The sequence below is a fragment of the Hakea prostrata genome, chromosome 2 (genome assembly GCF_041222555.1).
Source record: "Hakea prostrata isolate BN-2017 chromosome 2, UWA_Hpros_2, whole genome shotgun sequence".
NCBI classification, from domain to species: domain Eukaryota; kingdom Viridiplantae; phylum Streptophyta; class Magnoliopsida; order Proteales; family Proteaceae; genus Hakea; species Hakea prostrata.
In genome coordinates this window covers 35,393,271-35,418,138 of record NC_142601.1, presented here as the reverse complement: position 1 = coordinate 35,418,138, position 24,868 = coordinate 35,393,271, and the positions used below count along the sequence as shown (strand labels likewise).

Genomic DNA, 24,868 nt, shown 5'->3' with positions numbered 1-24,868 from the left:
TTCTCATATAGTTTTCGATCAACTTCAACCCATCACTTGATTGAACAAAGGTAGGACACTGATTTTATTATTATAATTTTTGAAGTGTTTTAACGGAGAAGTCAGAATTTAGACAGAAAGAGGGGGGGAGAAAAGCGGAAAACTGTTCTGTTTAAAAGGTGGCGAAGAAGGCTTTCCGCATCCTCATGTCACAGCGACGCAACCTCAGTAGAAGATGCAGCAGCAGCGCAAAGATTACCTGGAAAGAATAGATATAAAAAGAAAGGGTGAAACAACTACATCATTGTCGTCGGCATCATTATGATTCATGAACAACGACAACAACAGAAAAATTTTATTATTCTTTTCTAAAAAATAACTTAAAATATTAATATCAGAATGACTATCGAGTAGACACTGGAAAGTATAGTGCTATCGAGTAGACACTGGAAAGTAGAGTATAGTGCGGAAAGTTGAGTTGAGTGAGAAGTGAAAACCCACTTTCTTATCCACATTGAGAGCTTAGATCTTCGGCAATGGGAGCTCGGTGTTCTAAATTCTCCTTCTGTTGGTGGCAATCTCATCTTGAATCCTCGGATCTTGGTATATACTTCTCCATCTTCCTTTTTCTGTGAATTTCTTGTTCCTTAGAATTGAATATTTCAGGTTCTTTTGGTTTTGCTGGATTTTCAGAGAATGGGACAGATGATCGAAACGCATTGCCTGTTTTCACCGAATTCAGCTTCGAGCAACTGAGACTTGCCACCACTGGCTTCTCTGTTGATAACATTGTCTCCGAGCACGGTGAGAAAGCTCCCAATGTTGTTTATAAAGGAAAGCTTGAAAACGATCGCTTGATCGCTGTTAAGCGTTTCAACAAGTCCGCTTGGCCTGACACTCGCCAATTTCTCGTTCGTTCGTTCGTCACTTCTTCTCTCTTTTCTTACTTTACATTTCAATTCTTAAATATTCTTCTTTACTTTACTGAGGATTTTTCATTCTATCATTCTCATTTGTGTTGTTCTCACCATTGTAAGTGCAATTCGTTGCGTATTCCTTTGTTTGATCTCAGGAGGAAGCTCGATCTGTTGGTCAGCTTCGAAACGAGCGGTTGGCTAATCTTGTCGGCTGTTGCTGTGAAGGTGATGAAAGGCTACTTGTTGCTGAGTTCATGCCCAACGAAACCCTTGCTAAACACCTTTTCCATTGTAAGCTGTTTTCATTTCCAGTGAACTGATTTCTCAGACTTATTTCTGAGTTTCTTTATTGCTCTTTAATTGATTTTCAGACCTTTTCCGAGTTCGTTTAGAGTTTTGGAAACAATGCGGTTATCATGTTTCTAATATGAAATTTTATTTAAGCATTAATCGGTGTTTTTAATGAAAATTTACCATGTACCCTGGTTTTACCCCTCTTTTGCTTGTATGTGCGGCTTTGGGGCGGGGTTTCCTGGTGGAATAACATAGAAGAACCTTGGATTTTGGACTGGAACTTTGTTAATTCTGGACTGCTTGAATGTTTTCTGGCAGTTTTTGACTTGATCTCTACAAGATACTTAAACTTGGAGGTCTACATCTTATGGTTTTTCTTGGTTAAACTGATATAGGGGAGAACCAGCCCATGAAATGGGCAATGAGGTTGCGTGTTGCCTTGTATTTGGCTCAAGCTTTGGAGTGCTGCAGCAGTAGAGGGCGTGCATTGTATCATGATCTTAATGCTTACAGAATCTTGTTTGATCAGGTGAAGTGTTCTTCTATATCATCCTATTCATATTCCTTCTCATATGACTGCCTATTTTTCGTCCTGTGGCCCTCATCATAAATCAGCTCTTGACAGGATGGCAATCCAAGGCTATCATGCTTTGGTCTGATGAAGAATAGCAGAGACGGCAAAAGCTATAGCACAAACTTAGCTTTCACTCCTCCAGAATATCTTAGGACAGGTAATGGAATTTTTCTTAGTGCAAATAGATAATATAATGAAGAAAGCGGAGTCGTATGTAGGTTTGTGTTATCTGGTCCACAACGATGTTTGATAACTACACAGTTAAGAGTGATGTTGCACTTGTGAATGGGCATAACAAACTAGGACTTGGAGGGATCCCCCTCCCACCCAAAGAAAAATGAGAGTATTAACAAAGGACATGGGAGATAACTGATTAATAGTCTTATGACCCTGGATTGAGTAGAATATGGAGCTGAATCCATATAGATTGACATCAAGGAGATCATCTACGACTTTTCTCCGTTAGCAGGGAGGATGATTCGTAGAATAGCCATTTAGATGGGGTTGAGAAATTGACAGAAATTATCTAAAGGAATGTCGTGTGCATTTGTGAAGCCTCTTATATTCGTATGATTACTTTCAAATTAAACTCATCACTTTTTTTTGTTTTTTTGTTACTTTTATCTGTTTGATAGGTAGGGTCACACCAGAAAGTGTAGTTTACAGCTTTGGCACTCTTTTGCTTGATCTTCTCAGTGGCAAGCACATTCCTCCAAGCCATGTAAGACATCCTACTTAACTTTAGCTTTATTAGACACTGAAACTCTTGCAACCTGTAATGTTGACATTCCATTGTAGTTTGGGTAGACATACAATCACTAGCTGTAAAGTTACTAGTTCTTTTTGGTGCCATTTCCCTTTAAGAAAATGAATCACTGGGATCGGTGTCAGTTGGCCGATTTGAAGTCTTAAACCCTATGCATCAACTGGTTTTTTTTTTTGGATGAAATCTATGCATCAACCAGTTGATATGGAAGTTGAACAGGATAAACACGATAAGGTAAATCAGAAAATGAAAGACGAATGGGATGTGGACTGGAAATATTCTATACTATTTTAATATTGTCTACGCTGTTTACATGTAGAACCTGATAATTTATGGTATAAGCCAAGGCATTTGATTTACCCAAGTAGGGCTTAAGCCACCTGGGCCCATATTTTCTTTTCTAGATAATAAATCTGGGCAAAATTTACTTTTGTGTCCCTATGTGGGGAGGTATCTTCGCACAGTGCTGCCTATCTGAGCTACATGGATGGATTTTGTCAAACCAACCATAGGATGAACATTTCTCCTTCATGGATTAGCCAAGTGGCTAGTTTCAAGTCCCATCTTTGCCATGTGGCTTGCGTTGTTAAGATTGTTGCCTTGATTTTCAACGGTTTAACTGAAGTTACCCAAAAGCTTCCAAAAGTGAATCATCAACTAATTTTCAGACCTTCACATTTCCATGTTGGAGAATCAATTAATCAAATAGGACAAAAATTTCCAATGCAGACAAATGACCTCAAATTCGGATGCCAATGGAAATCCTATGTGGAAGGTGTTTGGGCTGTGTAGATAGCTCATCTTAACAGGCTGCGTAGGGGACCTCCACGTTTCATCCAAATAAGTAAAGCCTTTGAATTAAACCCAACATACAACATTCTAAGTAAAATCTAAGTGCTTAAGTATGAACTAAACTTTTACATCTTTCCTTTAATGAGATGAAAATGTGAGGGCATGAAAATATACATCATTTGCTTCCCCAGTCAAAACAAAACAACGGTAGCAGAGATAATGAGATGATGGCAGACCTTGGACTTCATCAAAACAAAATTTCTTCACATTATTTGCAGGTTGTAGTTCCGAGCTCTTAGTTTGTTATTAAGCAAACCCAAAAAGGCAAGAAGACCAAAAAAAAGGCTTCTCAATGACACAAAGCAGCTTGGCTACAAGGATTGTAGCTGATTGTTTATTATTATGTCTTTCAGCTGAAATTGTTTGAGATTAATATGTTCTCTAATTAGGGGAAATTAGAATTATGATTTTGATTTTATAATTAAAATTCAGATGTCACTTGGTGATTCAGTGATACAGATGCATTCATTTTCCCATCCCCCAACCATCCCCCCCCCCCCCCAAAAAAAAAAAAAAAAGAAATGACAATAAGAAAAAAAACTTACAGTGGCTTGCTAGTTAAATTATTAATTTGATTTTGTTTCTTTCTGTTCCCGTATAATTTTGTAGTTGAAAATAAGATCATGATCTTTGTATAATTGACAGGCACTTGACCTAATACGTGGCAAGAACTTTTTGATGTTGATGGATTCCTGTTTGGATGGTCATTTTTCTAATGATGATGGAACTGAATTGGTGAGATTGGCTTCACGTTGCTTACAGTATGAACCTCGTGAGAGGCCAAATGCGAAGTCCCTTGTGATTGCTCTTACTTCTCTTCAGAAAGAAACAGAGGTAAATCTAAACAAAGCCATGTTTTCTGTCATGCATATCGTGTGTCCTAAAATTTGTGAGTAATGGAGGTTGTTAATTTCTTGTGAAGGATCTCTTGTATTTAGTGAAGCAATTTTCCCCCCATCAGGCTTCCTTACTACTTTAGTTACGGGGTGCTATTCATACCAAGGGAGCAGGGTTCCACCATGCCATCACTCAGGAGTCAGGAGCCCTTCCACTGCACTGGGAAGCCATATCAACTGAATCCTATCATCCAATGAACCTTTATTCCCTACTGAGAAGTAGGGACACCCTTAAAAGCCCACGAGAAGCTCCTTAAAAGTGGGCAATATGGTTGAGATGCCACCCATTTTAATGCGTTACCTGTCCAGGAAATCTCCCACTGATGTGATCGTTAGATTGCTAAATCATCAGTCCATGTGACTGAAAACAAAGTGTGGGCTTCCGATAGATATTGGGAGGAAGTTTTTCTCTTATGTTAATTTCCTTTTTTCTAGGGCAGGGAGGGGAGTTCTTGGAGTAAACATAAATTTCAATGTAGTTTAGCTGACCTTTTTATGCTACATGTCGTTATCCTTTTGCACCCTAGGTGTTCTGAATTTAAAACTCCTATTATTATATGATTCTTGTATGCCTTTTTTTTATTACTATTACTTACAGTTGCATAGGTGGATTTTTCCAGGGAAGGGTGCATTTTTCACTTTTTATTTTTTCAGGTCCCATCATATGCTTTGCTGGGTATTTCACATGAAGCAATACCTTCAACACAGTTGTCACTCACTCCAATGGGTGAAGCGTGTTGCAGATTAGACCTCACTGCCGTGCATGAAATATTGGAGGAGGTAGGATACAAGGATGACGAAGGTGTTGCTAATGAGGTTAGTGACTTGTATCCCGAATACTGTTTTCTGTTTCAGTTAATTGTGTAATATTAAATCTTTGGTTTCTTTTGGAGCAAATATTGTGACAATGTCTAGGAAATTTCACATTAGTTTAATCTATTTATTTATTTGTGTTGCTTGTGCCACTGTCTCCAAAATGGTCCATCAAACTATACTCAGTGTTTTACTGCTACAAAAACAATTCTTTCAGCATCCACCCAGTATAAAAAATTTCTTTCAGCTATTGTTTTTGGGGCTCTCCGGAACATAAGCAATCAAGAAGCTGAAACAAGCTTCTGTTTCCTGCATGGAAATGGATTGATTCTTTTTTAATTTTGAACAATGGATTATCGAGAAAGATTCAGGAAAAAATTTGAAATAAGCTGGATTTGTTGAGCCTTAAAATAAAAAAGTTCTATTGTTCTGGGTGGCTGAAGTTCTTCAGACTCTATTGCTTAGATAATCTTTGTCGTTCATGGGCTATGGTAAATGATTAGTACAAGGTCTCTGAGTGATGTGGTTTGGTCCCATGGCCATTGTATGTCTTACAGGCTTTACAAGACTAAGCTGTTGTCCATCTCCCAGTGCACCTTCTCCAGATAAATATGACGTGATGGGTTTTGGGGCCATGCTTGTGCTCTCAAAACAATCAAGTGGACTGGAACAAACGTATCTCTTTTAGTTTGATTTGCATAACATTAATTATTTGATTTAAAATACTGAAATATTCTACTCAGTAGTTTTTATGCTGGCTTTCAGTTTGTGTTCTTGGTATTGTTTTTGCCACTTGGGAATACTGTGTAAGAAGCTCCTTAGGAACTTGTACATGTGATACAAAAACTGTTTTTACATATTACATATACCTTTTCTTTTATATGTTAACATGAGAATCTATTATTTTTTTTTTATGTATGAAGAAATATATTAAACATCAAGACCCCAGCCAACAACAATGATTTTGTTCCTTGGGGTATCAACAACTGGGGGATGGGGAGTAGATTGGAGTCTAGAGGAAACATCAAAACAGATGGCTTTCCAAATCAAGTCAATAGTACGAGATTTGGAAGTCCATGTATATTGAGGTGACGCTCCCACCACAGGTGGTGGATGGTAGTATTGAAAACCAGCTTGCCAGCCCAACCACATATAGAAGATCCCGAGAAGTTTCTCAAAATCCAAGGCCAATCTCAAGTAAAACCAATAGAGTGTCTTGAACGGGGCCAAATGGAGGCTAAGGTCTTTCCCCAAAGAAGGCAAGAAAAGGGGCAGGTGAAGAAGAGATGCTCAAGGTCCTTTGAACCAGTCTAGCAAAGGATACAGTTAGGGTTAACAGGGATGTGATGGCTGGTAAGAAAGCTTGGGTAGGGAGGCCAAGATTGAGGGCCCTCTAGAGGGTTGAGACATGGTGGGAGATATGACCTTTAAACCAAACTAGGGGTTCCAGGGGGCAAGGGGAGCAGAGAAGGTTCTAGGCCGAGAAAATGAAGAAGATTTTGGAGGAGGGGGTCTAGACAGTAAGGTCATGGGGAATATTCAAGAACGGAGGGAGGGAAGACCAAACTTGAGTGAGGCAGGGGTGGGGGATGGGAGACCAAGAACCACCGGCAATGAACATAGTTGTCACGGTGATGAGGCAATGCGAGGCGGTTTAGGCTAGTTGAGGCGGTGAGTTGACGAGGTGCTTTTGAGGCGGTCGAGGCATTTCGAGGCATGTTAAGTGAAATTTTGGCTGTGATTATAAATGAACATGTATTATGGAAAAGGAAAAGATCATATTTTAGTCATCCCATATGGCATATATTGATGCATTCATAATGAAGCTTCTATTTTGAAAAGACGAAACAATAATGAAGAAAATTGGTTTTTCTTTTTGCTTTCAGGGTGCTGGGTAGCAGAGGATTAGGCTTTAGCAAGCTATTTTGGTAATTGGGATGAGGTTCCTAATTATGAATCATGGGGTTCTAATGGGCGGTTGATTCTCTACCTTCAATTTGGCGTCATTGATTTAGGATTAAAAAATAATGACCAAATTGGAATCATGTCTTGAAGCAACCTTAACAACTATGGCAATGAACGAGGAGAGGGGGGCTGACCTAGGGATGGGGGACTCTTAGAAGTGCGAGGTCCCAAGAGGTTGAAAAGGATACCCAATGGATGACCAAGTAATAGGGTGGAGGAAATGGAGGATTCTTGGGATTTTTGGGTGGACAACTAAAGGGGTATAGGGCACGGATGGTGGTTTGAGGGATGGAGAATCTGCCACACCAAGAGGGGTTAGGAGGATTGGAGGTCCGAACGATAAGTACCACTCGGATTTGAGGAGGTAGGAATAAGCCCAGTTGACCAAATTGGAATCATGTCTTGAAGCAATCTTCCAGATGAGGTCGGGGATGGGAGGGCATGTACATGTTGGATTGGTAAGACCACCCTTTTAGGGATAAGAGGAGGACCAAGTAAACGGTGGAGGAATTGGAGCTAAGACTAAAACTAAAAAGGGGAGTGGCACGGATGGTGGTTTTAGGGATGGAGAATACGCCAAAGGAAAAGGGAAGATTTGTTGAGGTTGACACGGAGACCAGAGAGAGAGAGAGAGGAGAGAGGAGAGAGAGAGAGAGAGAGAGAGAGAGGGAGAGAGATGGAGAGTGGGAGAGTTTAGGGAGAGAGAGAGAGAGAGAGAGGAGACCGAGGAGAGGAGCTAAGACGAAAACTAGAGGACGAGTCCACGGAGGGAGAAGAACTTGAGGTCATCTACAAAGGCAAGATGGGTGAGTTTAAGGGAATTGCATTTAGGGATAGGGGAGATGAGGGAGTGGTTAGTTTTAGATTGGAGGATGTGAGAGAGAGGACCTCAAGAGTCAGAGAGAACAAGAAAGGGGAAAAGGAACAGCCTTGGTGGAGGCCGACACAAGAAAGGAAGTAGCCTGCAGGAGAGCCATTAGTGATGATGGAGAAATGAGGGGTAGAGATACAAACCTCAATCCAATGAATAAAGGGAGGAGGGAATCCCATAGTCGAAAGGACTTACAAACACTAATAGTTCCCAACGGATGGAATTGAATGCTTTGTGAAGGTTCACCTTAAGAAGGCCAGCAGGGGAGTGAGTCGACCTATCAAAGCCTCTAACAATCTCTGCACAAAGAAGGATGTTATCCGCGATACTGCGGCCGAAGATAAACACAAATTGATAGCACTCACCATAGAAGGCATGATGGATTTTAGTCGGTTCACAAGAATCTTAGCAATGAATTTGTAGAGGAGATTGCAGAGGGAAATGGGGTGGAAGTTAGAGAGGAAGGAGGCACCAGGTTTTTTGGGAATAAGGCATAAGAAAGTTTGATTGATAGAGGAGAGATGAGAGGGGTTGAAGAAGAAACTACGAATGGCTCTAACTAGGTTATCTTTGATGAAATCCCAAACCGCAATAAAGAAACCCATATTGAAACCATTAAGGCCCGAAGCCCGGTTTACTTTATGGGACCGAATCGCAGAGAGAATCTCAGCAGGGGAGGGGATAAAATAGAGGGAACTCATGAAAAAGGGATCAACAAGTTTGTTGATAAGAGAAGGGGGAAGGGCGGGCTTGGTGGGGAGGGTAGCAGGCGGAAGGAGATTCAAGAAGAAAGAAATCACTTCTGCCATGATACTAAGGGGATCCGAGATCTAGGAGCTATTACTAGCAAGGAGGGGAATATAATTTAAATTGTTGCGGGCTTTGAGGGAGCGATGGAAGAAAGCCGAGTTTGAGTCCCCAAGCTCAAGCCATTTGACTCTTGACTTTGGCCGGATAAAAATTCTCCTCTTGGGAGGAGAGGGAGGAAAGCACAAGAGAGAGGGACTTTTCTTCCTCCGCAAGCGAGAGGTTGAGGGGGTCCTCTTGGAGGAGGGTTTGGATTCTAGAGAGATCAGAGTGACATGAGGATACCTTGGAGTTATATTTCCAAAAGAAGATGCATTCTAAGAGTAGAGGGCATCCTTAGAATTTTGGAGCTTCTGAGCAAAAGCAATGAGAGGGAGGGAATGGTTGCGGACCGGCTTGACCGAAGCTTCCTTAACTTTGGGAAGAAAGGAGGGGTTAGACGGCCACATGTTAAAGAATTTGAAGGGTTTGGGATTGAAAGAAGGGGTGTTTTGGAAGTGAAGGAGTCAAGGTGAGTGGTCGAAGAGGCCTTGGGGAGAGGAGGCATGGGAGGAGGGGAAGAGAGAGAGCCAATAGTCATTTATAAGGAAGTGATCGAGCTTGAAGGTAGTACGGTCAAAGCCAAGCCTACGGTTTTGCCATGAAAGGGAGTGGCTAGACCAATGAAGATCAGTGAAACCAAGATCATTAATGCATGAGTTAAAATTATCTACAGCTATAGGGTTAGGAGGGCGTCCACCGACACGCTTATGGAAGTAATGGACAATGTTGAAATCTCCTCCAATACCCCAGGCAAGGCCGGAGGTAGAAGGGGAGATGGATCCTAGGTGTCACATCCCCCCAGCCAGTACCCTAACCGTGATACTCGGAGGTGTGGTCCCACAAATCTCATGGTAAAGTCTAGGGAAACCATATAACCACATAATGCAATAACACAATCATAAGCAAGGAATAATCAATGTTCACCTTTATAAATCAATCAAAGGAAATAATCTTGAAATATCATCAGACTATAATCAGAGAAAACAACTATAGAGTGTAGCGGAAAATAACTCTATAAGTTCAAATGCGGAAGAGTAGATTAAACTAAAGTAAATCTAAAGTTATTACATCAGATATAAACTAAGAACATAAAGAAAACTGTTCTAATCATACAACTCTTTCAACTCAAATAAAGTATGGTCATATTCATAAACACTTGAAATCACAACCGGTCGCACCCATTCCAAGATAGGACTAATATTGGTACGCTTCATAATCACACAAGACATCTTCACCATTATCTTCGTAACAGCTAACACCTTGAATAGAGTACCGGTCACTCCCTATGGCTTCGATGTCTTGACTTTTGAAGTCATCGGTACCTGCAACAGAATCTAAAAACATCTCCCTCGAAGGGTGAGCTCAAAAGAACTCAGCAAGTAGTTCAATCACGATAAACAACTACAAGCAGTTCAAAGCAAACATGATGCAATGATATGAGACAATGAATGCAAGTATGCTGGTCTCTATTGGCAGACACACATTAAGATATAACACCATACTCTTCTGGGTGGGTCTCAAATCACTCTCCCTCACGGCGCTGATGCACGTATTTTGGGTTTTCCGATGGTAATTGGTTCCTGCATCCTTCTCGGATATTCCATGGCTGGGATTTAGGTCAACACTATCGCTCACCACCATTAGTCTGAGTACTGGCGCGTGTTAGGGATAATACCTAGTCCAATGGAAGTCATCTACTGAGTCACATCTACTCAGAGTCGGATATCTCTCTTTCGTGCACTAGATAGTCCGTTTGTTGTATCATAGCCTTCCTTTTGTGTTTATGCAGTCCGTTTCGATATCTCCCTCCCTAGAGTCACCGTCTACCACGTAGACTCTCAACCTTGTTGGTCATCCACATATAATAAACAAGAATCTCTCATGTCCTCTCACGGGTTGGTTACCGATCTTGAGTGCCCATGAGCCTAGGATTATTATTTGTAACCCTACCAATGAATGGGCCCCACAATGTGAATTACGTCCTCTCAAGGCTCTAATGCACGTATTTTGAGAACTCCCATTGCTGCCACGGGTCACTCAGTCTCAATTCCCTTCCAATAGGGTCAGATATGACAGGGTTTTCCCTAGCCAAACTTATTTAAACCATATCCTAGGTATGTTAACCAGTAATCAAGGAAAACATCCCATACCAACTCCATTGATGTCCAATGACAAAAACGCCAAAAAGGCATTCCCCACGCCAAAAAGGCATTCCCCAAGCCAAAAAGGCATTCCCCACTCCCCAATTACAACTTAGGCAATCACATCATATCATGATTTCATAGATATCACAACATAGTCCAATTCACAATCACATCATTCATAATCAATAATAGTACGTAAATCATATCATGAGTAGACTACTATAATTACAAAAGTAAGACATTATAGAAAAAGTAAAACTACAGTAGCTAACATATGCATATTAAGTCCTAGCATATCAAAGCATGTATTTGTGCATATTGTGAGTGAACATATTCACCTTATATTCAACTTTGTAAACTTTGAATAAGAGATCAGAGAGCAAGTCCAAAATCACCAATTTACTTGTCCCACACTAGGCCAGACATCGCTTATGCTGTAGGTATAGTGAGTCAATTCATGCATGATCCATATTTAGCTCATATGAAGGCTGTTATTAGAATACTACAGTATTTGAAGGGAACTCTTGGAAAAGGAATACTTTTGTCACCCACTGATAATCTAAAAGTAGAAGCATGCACTGATGCAAACTGGGCTGGATCTCCAGACAGGAAGTCAATTTCAGGTTACTGTACCTTTATTGGAGGTAATCTAGTTACTTGGAGAAGTAAGAAACAGAATGTGGTAGCTTTATCTAGTACTGAAGTTGAATATAGAGCTATGGTTCGTGGAGTTTGTGAGCTACTATGGTTGAAAGGCTTGCTGCAAGATATTGGAGTCCAAGTTCCAAACCCTATGATATTATATTGCGACAACAAGGCTGCTATTAGTATTGCTAATAATCCGGTGCAACATGATCGAACTAAGCACATTGAAATTGACAGGTTTTTTGTCAAAGGAAAGTTGGAACAATGGCTTATCTACATGCCTTTTGTAAGATCTGGAGACCAAGTAGCAGATGTTTTCACTAAGGGTTTGAAAGAAAGAGATTTCCTATTGTAGGCAAGTTGGGCATGACTAATATCTATGCCTCAACTTGAGGGGGAGTGTTGGATTCTATTAGGAGTCTAATAAGAGTTTGTATAAGAGTTAAATTAGAGTTTGCATTCATGTAAAATTCTATTCCTTGTAATAGTATACTTTCCACTTAATTATAAATAGAGGGCTTGAGATCATTTATCAATAAGCCATTCTACCCTAATCGTTTTTTCTCAACAGTTTTCCTTTCAAATTTGAAGTGTGTCATCCCTATTATCAGTAATACTTTAAGAAAATCTTTTTCCAACTTTATTTCATTGCTCTCCCTCCTCTTGTTGACATAATCCTATTGCCTGGCCTAGGCAACTTCAATCCTTTCTTTGACAATATCTCCTATTGCATTTGCATCTTTTACTAACCTCGACCAAGAATCTGCTGATCTCTAACTTGTCTCAAGTATTTCAAAGGTCATTTAGAGCTCTAATACTTAAACTACTATGGCTCTCATCATTCAAAAATATAATTCTTAAGATCTAGATTCCCCCCCCCCCCCCCCTCAATTTCTCAAGTTCCTTATTATGTTAAGTTTTCTCCTTTATCTTCTGGATGAACTCAGATTTATGCTTTCTGATTTATTTGCTTGGTTTGTCCTCTTCCTTCAAGGCATAGTCTTGCACATTGTCTGACCTCCCCTGTCCTAAATTTATTACTTAAATCATGTAAATTTTGTCCTGCCTTCTCTCTTATAAAAATCCAAACTAGTGCATCCAATTTGCATAGATCTTATTATTTGCTTGTATGGTTTTCCAGACTTAATTGCTGGAACAACAGTGAGCACTGGTATGTCTAAGCCTGCTCTTCTGATACCAAAATAATGTAGTGCCTAAAGAAGGCCTGCTGAAGTGGGCTGCACTGAGAGAGAATTAGATAAGAAGGAAACAGGGTAGGGAAAAATCACTCTCAATTCACGCTGGAGTTTCTCTACTAAATGTCAACATTCAAATTCTTAGCCACACTCTAATAATCCTTGTGCAATTACTTAATAAATAGGCAGAAGCCTTGTCTCAAAAATAGAGACTTATCTAGATAGAAACTAGCTGAAATAGGAAACTATCATACTAGGTTAATGCTGAGAAAAGGAAACAACTTATATGATACTCTATGTAATCCACCCAATAATTATTGTAAGAGAATTAAAATTAAAATTAAAATAACTAGAAATAATAAAGAGCTGAAAGAAGAGAGGGGAAGTGGTGGAACAGGGAATGAAGAGTTGTGCAAGTTGCAGCTCTCCCCCTCAACAGTGTATTTATTATCGAAAAATTTCCAGATTAGAGAGATCTTCAAATATCCCTAAATCTGGTTACAAAATCTTCCAATATCTCCAAATATCCAAGTAACAATAAGGAAAGGAAGCAAATCTCCCTAAATATTGCTTGTTATTCAAGCTACATACATATTGAAAGTGCAGAAAATAGAAAGTAATATCCTAATTTAGTAAAATAAAATAAACTCTAATCCAATATATGGTGGATCCAATGTAATGTGGTTTCCGCTGAAGTGGTAAATCATGCATATCGTAACAATTAAATACTTTAAAAGAAAGTGATACTAATATTACTAACATATTGAATTACAGCCTTTTCTAGACTAGAAACCTGGTTTAGGCCCTAGCCCTTGGTCTGGGTTTCCAAAGTGGATCGTGTTGGTCCAGCCAAGCGAAGCTACTGCATCAACACTTAGTACCTTTAATTATGTGGTAAATCCATTCATGGGTTTCTATATTTTCTTTGTTGTCAGAATCAAACCCTAAAATCCCCAAATATGCAAATCCTAATTGTACAACTCCTTCGATTTACTCAGTTGATGTCATTTTCCTCAAATAAGTGCCGTAACTTGATGCTTTGAGTGCTTCAATGACCACTGCATATCGAGACACTCGATGACTTGAAACTTGTTGAACAAATATAAAGTTGAAGACCAAGCCCAAGGACCACCATCTGCAGGAACATACATCCTCCCTCTAAACATGAGGAACCCCTCCACTATCAGGGTGAAGTCTGGGTCCTTGCCTCTGATTGGATCTTATTCATCATCCTCAGCTTAGGGTCAGTGAATTGAGGGGCTATAATATTGTTTCTGAATGACGGTTGTACAGCACAGGTGGAGATGATAGCATATGACTCTGCACACACCAACTCTAGCCCCATTTCATTGATCATACATACTAGTGGTTTGCTCATCAATGTGTGGTCTACAGAACGCTCATGACTTATCCTACTCAAAGCTATGGCCACTGGATTTGCATTCCTGGGGTGATAATAGATGTCATAATCATAATCCTTCACAAATTGTAACCATCCCCTTTGCCTTATGTTCAGTTCCTTCTGGCTGTAAAAATATTGAAGACTCTTATGATCATTATAGGTGGCATTTCGCTCCCAATATAGGTAGTGACGCCATATCTTCAACACAAAGATCACTAAAACCAGTTCCAAGTCATGGGTTGGGTAATTGTGTTCGTTGTCTTTTCAACCGTCGGGCCAATTACATTCCATGTTGCATCAAAACACACTAATTTCTGTTTCCCCTTCTTTTGTTCTTAGCTTATTAGAAAGATTTTCATATTTCTTCTCCATTGCTTTTCCCAGAATTTTCTTAGTTTTTTCATTCTAGCCAACTTATACCTTTGTTGGTCCTCTATATCCTTAGTCCTTTTCATGTCTTGAAACTAGTTTTCTTATTTTAATGGGTGCCTAGACCTCACCATCACAACACCAAGGTCTCTAGAGTGCTGTTTGCTTGTTGATTCACCTAGGACATCTTTAACCACTTTTCTAATGCATGTAGCTTTCTCATTCCCAATCTTATTAATATCCCTCTTAAAATTTCATTCGTTAGAATCATAAAATGGAAAGTGGCCCACCAGCACTTATTTATAATTTTAGTTTCATTACAAGTAATACATAACTTAAAAACCATTCTTGTGCTGCCTTATTCTGGATATTTTGAATAGAAGTGATACCATCCTGACTGTGTTCCATGGCATGCACTGGTGAGGTTGTAAACTGAAGTAGCTACTTCAGGCATTTTCTAAGAGGTGTCATTAGTGGGTGCCTAGTATATTATCAATGACAAACTGTTGTAATGTGAAGAATTGTTCATCAAAGTATATTATTCACAAGACCCCAATAGGGTATTTATAGTTACAACCTAGTTAAGCCCTATACTAAGTAGGAAAAGAAAATATAAAACAAATAGAAACAAAACTCTAGACTTATTAGGAAACATAATCCTATTCTAATTAGAAAACCTCAGTCTATGTTTTCAACACTCCCCCTCAAGTTTGAGCATAGATATTTATCATGCCTAACTTGCTCATAATGTAATTGAATATCTTCATGCTCAAGCTCTCTGTGAGCACATCAGCCCGTTGCTCATTTGAAGTAACAAAGGTGATATGGATCAGCCCAGCCTCAACCTTCTCTTTGATGAAATGTCTGTCAATCTCCACATGCTTAGTCCTATCATGCTGTACTGGGTTATGAGCTATGCTGATTGCTGACTTACTATCTATGTATAACTGTATAGGAACCTCCAAATCTATCCCAACCTCTTCAAGCAGCCCTTTAAGCCATAGTACCTCACAAATGCCTTGAGCAATCGCACTAAACTTGGCCTCAGCACTGGACCGCGCAACCACAACTTGTTTCTTGCTTCCCTAAGTCACAAGGTTGCCTCCCACATACACACAATACCCAGAGGTAGACCTCCTATCATTTGGACATCCTGCCCAGTCTGCATCTGTGTATGCCTCAATCATCAAATGTCTATGAGCTGAAATTAAAATTTATTTTCTTGGAGTAGTCTTCAAATATCTCAAGATCCAATATATTGCATCCAAATGTGAGGAATAGGGATCATGCATATACTGGCTAACAAGACTAATTGCAAATGTGATGCTAGGTCTAGTGTGAGATAGATAGATCAACTTTCCCACTAATTTTTGTACCTTATCTTGTCAGCTGGTTCTCCTTCCTTTGCCTTCAAGTAGGTTAGGCTCAATAGGAGTCTCAGTCAGGCTTACATCCTAGCATTCCAGTTTCCTTAAGAAGATCCAATGTATACTTCCTCTGGGATAGAGATACACTGCTAGTAGAATATGCCAACTCTAAACTTAGGAAATATCTTAGTTTTCTCATGTCTTTGATCTCAAATTCAATTCCCAAAAAAGTCTTTAATGTTGAAATCTCATCCTCACTACTGCCTGTGATCACAATATCATCCACATATACTAAAAGTATAGTAGTGTGGCAACCATCTCTTTTAATAAACAAAGTGTGGTCTGCATTGTTCTGCTTATAGCCATTAGATATCATTGCCTTATGGAACCTTTCAAACCACGCTCTTAGAGATTGCTTCAACCCATATAAAACCCTCTTTAACTTGCACACATTCCTATAAGTCTCTGTAGTAGAATACCCGGGTGGTATATCTATATATACCTCTTCTTGGAGTTCTCCATGCAAAAAAACATTCTTCACATCTAATTGTTGTGAACTCCACCCTTTATTAATTGCACATGAATTAATAGTACGAATTGTGTTTATTTTGGCAATAGGGGCAAATGTCTCTTGGTAGTCAACGCCATAAGTCTGAGTGAAATCTTTAGCCACCAATCTTGCCTTGTACCTTTCAACAGTCCCATCTACCTTGTACTTGATCACAAACACCCATTTGCACCCAACAGTCTGCTTTCTTATGGGCAAAGTCACCAAGTCCCATGTTTTGTTTTTTCCAGAGCTTGCATTTCCTCATCCATAGCTTCTTTTTAGTTTGAGTGAGATAATGCCTCCTTCCAGTGTCAGGAATAGAAGTAGAGGACAAAGAGGAAATAAAATTTTGAAATTCTGGAGATAGTGACTGATATGAAACATAATTGGAAATAGGATGTTTGGTGCAAGTTCGAGGCTGCTTTCTTAATGCAATTGGTAAGTCCAAAGTAGGATTATAAAAAGGGTCAAAGATAGACTCACCTAGAGGAATGAATTGTTCAGGGCCAAGAACTAAAGCTTTTGACTGGCTTGGTTCAGAAGGGGTCAGTTGTTGTTTTCTTTGATAGGTCTTCAGAGGTCTAGTCTCCCCCTGTATATCATCCATTAGTTGTTCCTATTCGGTCATTCCATCTTCCAAAGGAGATCATCTGCAGGAATCTCAAGAGAAAGATATAAAGGAGGAATCAACACTGGAACCTCTTCACTAAAACTCTCCCCCTGAATAGGTGTAGGGGAAAAATAAGGAATTTGTTCTTAGAACACAACATCCATAGAGACGAAAAAACGACGAAAACTAGGATGATAACACTTAACCCCTTTTGTGTAGGAGGATAACCCAAGAAAATGCACTTTAACCCATGAGGATCTAACTTTCCATGAACATGGTGGTTCCAGACAAAGGTAACGCATCCAAAAACTTTAAGTGAAATTGTAAAGGTTGTTGTTCCTAAAAGAACCTCAAGGGGACAACGTTGGTCTAAGACTCGGGAAGGCATTCGGTTAATTAGATATGCCACAGTAAAAACGGCTTCACCCCAAAACCGAAGAAACACATGCATAAAAAACATGAGGGAACGTGCTACCTCAAGTAGATGTCTATTCTTGCGTTCGGCAACCCCATTTTGAGGTGGAGTGTTGACGTAATTAGTTTTGGTGTATGATGCCATGGTTTGCTAAGTAGGAAGGGAATGCACCACCCAAGTACTCAATTCCGTTTTCCGTACGAAGGATTTTGACTGTCGCCCCAAACTAAGTCCTAATCATATTATGAAAAATTTGAAAGCACGAGAAAACGTCACTTTTTTGGTAAAGTAAATAAACCCATGTGGTCCTAGTACAATAAGTCAATAAAGGTAACAAACCATCTACGACTAGAAACAGACATGGTCTGAGAAGGACCCCACACATCAAAGTGAATGATTGAAAAAGAGATTTTACTACGATTATTTGAAATGAGGTAAACATGCTTGGTCTGTTTGGCCAAAATACATGCCTTATAATAAAAATCATTCAAATTACACCTTTTAATCAGATCAGGAAATAACTTGGACAAAATAGGTAAAGGAACGTGGCCAAGACGACTATGCCACTGCAATAAGGTAAAAAGTGCAGGAGAGGTGGAACTAGAGACCGTAGAAAGAGCTGATGGGGACCCATCCATTAAGTAAAGCCCCCCTTTCTATCTACCACTGCCAATTATAAGCCCCGTTTCCAGGTTCTGAAACACACAATAAGAAGGAAAGAAAGTTATTTTGCAGTTCATATCACGAGTAAGGCTCTACTAATAAATAAAAGATTAGCCAAAAACTTAGGAACATGCATGACATTAGATAAGGTAAGAGAAGGCAAACAAATAATAGATCTTTTCCCAGAGATAGGGGAGAGAGACCCATCAGCCGTTCGAACATCTTGAGCAATAGGGACAGATGAATAAGTATGAAACAAAGTAGATGAGCCTGTCATATGGTCGGTTGCCCCAGAGTCGATTACCCAGGAGGGATAAGTCAAATTGACATTGTGACAACCAAAAATACCTTTGGGGAATTTTGGATCAACAGAGGGAACAATGACAAAGGCTATACTTGCATTAGAAGTCGGTACTGGAGAAGATGAGTCAAGTTTGGACATCAACTGGCGAAGGTGCTAGAGCTCATCTGAGGAAAGAGGTGTTGGAGTACTCAGGTTGTTAGAAGTATCTTGATTTGCAGATGTTTGATTGCTACTCTTGATTCCATTTCTACCTCCTCCATAGGAATTTGTTGGACGTTTATGCAACTTTCAACACTTGTCCTTTTCATGATGCTTTTTTCCACAATACTCGCACTTTATTGGAGGGCAAAAATTACCAGAACTAGATTTATTATTGCCATAACTAGCTACCAATGCAGATCTATCAAATGTCTGAGTGTGTACCATAGTTGTCCTTCGGCTGTCCTCGGTATCTACCATGGCATAGGCTTAAGCCAAATAAGGAAAATGCTCTCTAGAAAGGATCTGTGTGCGAATTTGATCAAATTCTATATTCAATCCTGCCAAAAAATCATAAACTTTCTGTTTATCATCTCATTGTTGATAGGCAATAGCATCTTCAGCATTCTTCGGTGTAAATTTTCCATAGAAATCTAAAGTTTGGTAATATCCCTGAAGAGTGTTATAATACTGAGAAAGAGTAAGGTCCTTCTCTGTGAATTGATTGATTTTTCGTCTAATTTCAAAGCATTGTGCATCATTGCCAACTTTGGAGTATGTATCTTTGACATCTTTCCTAATAGTTGCTGCATTAGGAAGGAGGAGATAACTCTCTGCTATGCTTGATTCAATGGAGTTGAAGAGAAAACCCATGATTAAGCATTCATTTGTATACCACTTAGAAAGTTGCAGACCAGGTGTGGAAGGTTTGGTAGAAGTCCCATCAAGATAGTTAGTAAGACCACGAGCACCAACAACAAGAGAAACTGAACGAGACCATCTAAGAAAACTCACGATCCTTATGAATAGAAGACATAGGAAACTCTTCAGATGTACCAGATAAAGGAGATATGGGATCAGCCATAGCAAGTAGAAATCACTAAAAAAAATTTTCTCGAATTTACGAAAAAGTCCTTGTATCGGCAGCGGCTGCGAGAGGATATCAGCAGCGGTTGAGAGATGATATCGGCAGCGGCAGCGGTAGCGGCAGCGTGGGAAATCAAGAGAGATCAAGATAAAGAAAGTTTCTCTAGTTCCCTTTCTTCCCTAATCAAATATTAGGCTCTTGATACCATGTTGTAATGTGAAGAATTGCTCATCAAAGTATATTATTCACAAGACCCCAATAGGGTATTTATAGTTACAACCTAGTTAAGCCCTATACTAAGTAGGAAAATGAAATATAAAACAAATAGAAATAAAACTCTAGACTTATTAGGAAACATAATTCTATTCTAATTAGAAAACCTCAGTCCATGTTTTCAACACAAATATTAATCATCTGTGGGATGTAATGGAAGGTCTGCCCTTGCAATCTAGTTTGTTTGAAAATGGAACTAGGAGACCCTAGAGCGACACCACCCCTTCCCCCTCTTCATACTCTGAAGAAAACAGGTAATCTGAATTTGAGGGATCATCATGTTTTTGGATAAGGTTAGCTATAAGCTTCACCTTTTTGGAACTGGGATCAGTAGGCTTTCTAGCTACTGTGTTAAGCCCCCAAATTCAGAAGCTCAACAATGGCGGATTAACACCGGAAGATAGTAGAAATACTAGTTGTTTATTAGAATACTGAATCAGAAAACAGAGCACACTACCAGCAGTAGTTGTCCCTACAGCTACCCAAGAGCAATAGCCCTCACCCTTATTTCTCTTGATAACTGAAAGCATAAAACTAACCTACTCTTCCTTCCCAATATTTAATAGTAAATACTTGCCTACAATATCCCTCAATAGAATCATCCCAAATCTAATCCTATAAGGCAATCTGAATCCCTGAATCTCTCAACCGTTTCCTTCCCTTCTTGGCTGTTGGTCAGTAGATCTTTTGGATTCTCTTGCCATGCTTACGAGTATAGACTTGTGAAACAAGGGGCTTATCAAACTGCATCTGAATTATCTCAGTTTTGTGCAACCTATTGGTTGGGCATTTTTCGATGCATATATATTGTGATTTTCTGTATATCATCTCCTTAAACAGAGAATCAATAAATTTAAACTTGAATATGTAAGTCAGCATTGATTTGAATTCTCAATACATAAATTTAGGATTTTTCCTGATTGGGCTGTGCCGGGGAAACGCACCTGAAGCCTTTGTCTGCAACACTCTAGTCCTACATCTACTTGTACATCTTCATGATGAGACCGGAAGGCACAAGACATCTAATCTTTGTTAGTGCTTGAAAAATTTTGAGTGATCTCTTTCACACCTTTATTTATCTCTCTTGGAGACTAGTTGTTGTTGCTCGACTGATAAAAGCTTGCTGTTTGTTTTTATGATCAATGTGATGACTTTAATAAATCTGAGCCTACAACTATGACTACTTTAATAATTCTGTGCCTACAGCTTTCTTTTCAAATGTGGACAAACCAAATGGAGGAGATGTTGAATTCTAAGAAACAAGGGGACTCTGCTTTTCGAGCTAGAGACTACGTGGCTGCCATTGATTGCTACACCAGGGTGAGTTCTTCAATCAGACACCCAACTTGTTTTTTTCCTGGAAATGAATAGCCACAAACTTTTTTGCACAAGAACAATGATCATTATGTTTAGTATAAATTGCAGCAGCACTGCAAATAGAACCTTAAATTACTGACACCCCATTTTATGTTTAAATAACACGTCACTTTTTCTGTAAGAAAAGTTAGGTCTAAGTATAAAAATACCATTATACCCCTTCTACTTTCCTTGTCTATTTCCCAGTCATGTGTTGCAGAGCTCCCATGGCGAACAACAATTAATCAAATGTCTCCAAGAAAAATATCAATGCACACTTACTTGAACAAAAACCCTCATCAGAAATAGATTCAAGTCTGAAAGCATAAAAACTTAAATCATAATCAGTTATCTAAAGAGATCAACATTGATGGATAGATAAATTCTGAGAGAGCACAAGAAAGATCGCTGTACGCCATCGAGCTTCCAGGGGTGATTGGATGAACGGTGACAACCTCCATTGGCTTCCAAGGACGATACCATGAATCCAATTAGAATTAGGGTTTTCCAACCAAAGAAATCAAAGTCAGGTTAGAGTGCATAGGTTGTATTGATTTGGATTATTATCTGTAGCTAGATATGACTTTGCAGAACACTCAATCCTTCCAAGACCCAACTTCCACATTGTGAGAGTTGTGCAGGGTATCTCGTCTTCCTGCCCTTAGTCCAGTGGACCCCCCCCCCCCTTTTTTTTTCTTTTTAGTAAGTTTTGCAACAAAAAAGAGGTATTACCTAATTCTAATAAATATCTTTCTTATTGGAACTTCAATTAAAAATGAAATAGTATAGAAATATATTTAGTTTAGAAATAAGAAAATTAAGTAAAAATAAACAAAAACAAAAATGGCAAAGTGTTATAAAAAGAACACTGTTGGATTTTGTTAGTGTATGGTTGAATCCCAGAAGCCAGAAAAGAGACCATTTACATGTGGCAATGTGGGTGGGATCAGTCACTAGAAGAAAAAGCATGAATGCTGTCTCTGACCTCTATCCAGCTTAGAGCTGAATCCTTTTCCAAATCAATCTTCTGGGTTTTTTTCCTAATCTTCCAACAGCATCCCATCTCCCCACAGCAGCATAAACATTGAAAGCAAGATATGCATTGCATTATCTTTTGGTTCCAATCTCAGTACTTCTCTGCAGCACTGGCTCTGGTTCCCAAGCTTTTGTAAATAACATTGGAGCTGAGCAAAATTCTCCATGGCTCTGGATAACTGTAACGAGTAGGCATTCATTTTGTTGGTGAATCGGAATCAAAGTTTGGTTGGCACATCATCAGTCTACTTCCTTTCTAGATAGCTTTAATAGTATAAAATGGTTTTCATATCTTAGTAAAAAATGGTTTTCACATCTTCATTTGCAGGTAACCCTTTTTTTCTTTTTCCTTCCAATATGCAGGTTGTCCTTCATTTTCTTCTTCAAGAAAAGTAATTCTTAGTTGCATTTATTCAATTGCTTTGATTTCTAGAATTGTTCTCAGGGGAAATTTAATGGATAGGGGGCAAAGTTGGAAGGACATGGTCTGATTGGGACTGTTGGAAGTGAAGTGCAAGGCGAGAGAAGGTTGTCTGATTGGGATTATTAGAAGGGAAGTGGAAGGCGAGAGAATGCAGTTGTTTTGAAAGTCCAGGGTTAGGGTTCATGAGAATTCAGGGTACTCTAGGAAATAAAAAATAGGAAATGCTGACTTAACAGAAAATACTAACATAATGGACTAATGTGCCAAAGGAAATTCAACTCTGAGGCGTGTGTGGTTGTGAAACATAAAATGGGGTGTAAGCGGGTTGAGGGTTCTATTTTGGGGCATCACAATTTGCTTTATCTTTAGTTTAACAAGCGTGGCCTTTCAGATTAACTACAGTGCACATAAAGCCTTTATCTTCATAGCATCATTTGTTGGAGGTGTTGGTGGAAAACATATTGTAGGATAGGTGTCTTGACCAGATATGTTTAGAAGCATCAAATTGAAGTTTACCTTATCAAACTTAATCCAAAAGGACTTCAGATCAGCCAATGACAGACTTTAGAATCTTGTCAAAAGTGTCCTGGATTTAATTGGGTAATCCAGTTGTTTGCTATAAATTTATGCACTCCCTTGCTTGTGTATGTGTAGTTCATCGATGGTGGCACCATGGTATCACCAACTGTGTTTGCCAGACGCTGCTTGTCATACCTAATGACTGACATGCCTCAAGAAGCTCTTGGGGATGCCATGCAGGCTCAGGTGGTGTCACCAGACTGGCCCACTGCATTATATCTTCAAGCAGCTGCACTCTTCAGCCTTGGCATGGAAACTGACGCTCAAGAGACGCTTAAGGATGCCTCAGCCCTGGATGCCAGAAGAAATAGCAGAAACTGAAAAGCATACATTGATTTTCCATTTCCCCACTGGCTTATTTATTTATTTTTTTCCTTTTCTTTGTTCAGTCTTCTGTATTTATCATCCATTTTTCAGTCTTTGCCAAAGGGTGCGTTCTTGTGAAAATTCTTTCTTTGTTGCCATCTTTTTCTCTAGTCAAATCCAGGCACGGTTTTTGGCTTTCCCATATGATAATGAGTTAGTTTCTGCGTAAAAGCATGGATCCGTTGACCATTCTCTTCTGCATTGCTTGGTTCTGTTTCCTGGTGACCGATGCTCTGGATCCCTCATCTTTAGGATGTTCTGTATAGGAAGCACTCTGATAATTGGGACCATCCTTGGCCTTGGGCCTTCTAGCACGGGTTTTAGTTTCAGTTTCGGTTTCAGTTTGATGGCCGAGCTGGGACGGGCACAATATAATGAATTTGGTTTGTCATTTAGGTCATTGTTTGGGGCTGGCCTTGGCGCAATTACCATCGTTGTAGCCTGACTTCAAGGGACTCAACATCCCCTCCCCTGTGAGCGCTCGCGCACGCGAGACTCTTGCTTGGGCAGATTAACACCGTTCTTTAGAGAATTATCTGGAAGAAAAAAAATTTGGATTGGTGGAATTGGCTAATTCAGATTGGAATTCCACAATTCCATTATTCCAGAGCCGCTGATTCTGAGGTTTTAGGTCAAACCCAGTCTAGATCAGAATTTGCAGTGAGCTTCAAACCTGAATTCTGAGATTTAAAATTCTTGCTTTAGGACTAGGAAACGTTTACTGGTAAACACATACGCAACCACACAGTCATAGAACTGTTTCGCTGCATCTTTTCCCCCACAACTTGGAAGGCGACGCGAGATATTCACCAATATCCCATGATCTCAAGGATCATGGATGCGGTGACTAACCTAAACAATTTACAGCCAGTCAATTTAGACTTGTAGAAGATAAAATAAAGGGAGAGGCTTTTATATTTTATATTTTTATTAATTTTTTTTTATCAGATGTTCATCCGGACCAACTTGCGCGCGCACCACGATTATATCATCAAGAAAGCTGGGGCGCGCAGTGCGGTCTTTTGCCAACTGGGGTTTAAATCTTCTGCGGCCCTCATTCTGCGGCCATCCAGCGGCCCGTTGAGGAATGAGCGCCATGTGTCACTTGCAAAATCTGATGCGTTGATTGTTTACGACTCGTTCTCCTGTGAACCATTTGACAAGCCCGGCACACCAACCGGTTATCCAATCAATACCCATATCCTCACCACCCTCGAACCTCGATCGCTAAAATAAAAAGGAAAAACCTAAATTACACAACATCGCAATCACCAGCCGGTGTTGATGAAGACACCGGTTAATGAATTCATCGATGACAACGACGACGA

The 24,868-nt window shown here is 39.6% G+C and overlaps 1 protein-coding gene across 1 annotated transcript; it reads left to right on the top strand.

Moving 5' to 3' along the window:
• The first annotated feature begins 281 nt into the window (after window positions 1–281).
• On the top strand, window positions 282–24,445 carry BSK5 (kinase with tetratricopeptide repeat domain-containing protein). The gene is made up of 10 exons (XM_089144566.1): window positions 282–582; window positions 673–890; window positions 1,052–1,187; window positions 1,586–1,719; window positions 1,816–1,921; window positions 2,400–2,485; window positions 4,028–4,216; window positions 4,933–5,094; window positions 20,987–21,100; window positions 23,250–24,445. The coding sequence occupies exons 1-10, from the start codon at window positions 516–518 to the stop codon at window positions 23,493–23,495; spliced, it is 1,458 nt and encodes a 485-aa protein (XP_089000692.1). The 5' UTR covers window positions 282–515; the 3' UTR covers window positions 23,496–24,445.
• Window positions 24,446–24,868: the final 423 nt, after the last annotated feature.

Coding starts and splice junctions, on each gene's coding strand:
- BSK5 (XM_089144566.1), top strand. CDS start 516: ATGGGAGCTCGGTGTTCTAAATTCTCCTTCTGTTGGTGGCAATCTCAT. Junction 2,486..4,027: donor AGCACATTCCTCCAAGCCAT/GTAAGACATCCT, acceptor TATAATTGACAG/GCACTTGACCTAATACGTGG. Junction 5,095..20,986: donor ACGAAGGTGTTGCTAATGAG/GTTAGTGACTTG, acceptor CTGTGCCTACAG/CTTTCTTTTCAAATGTGGAC.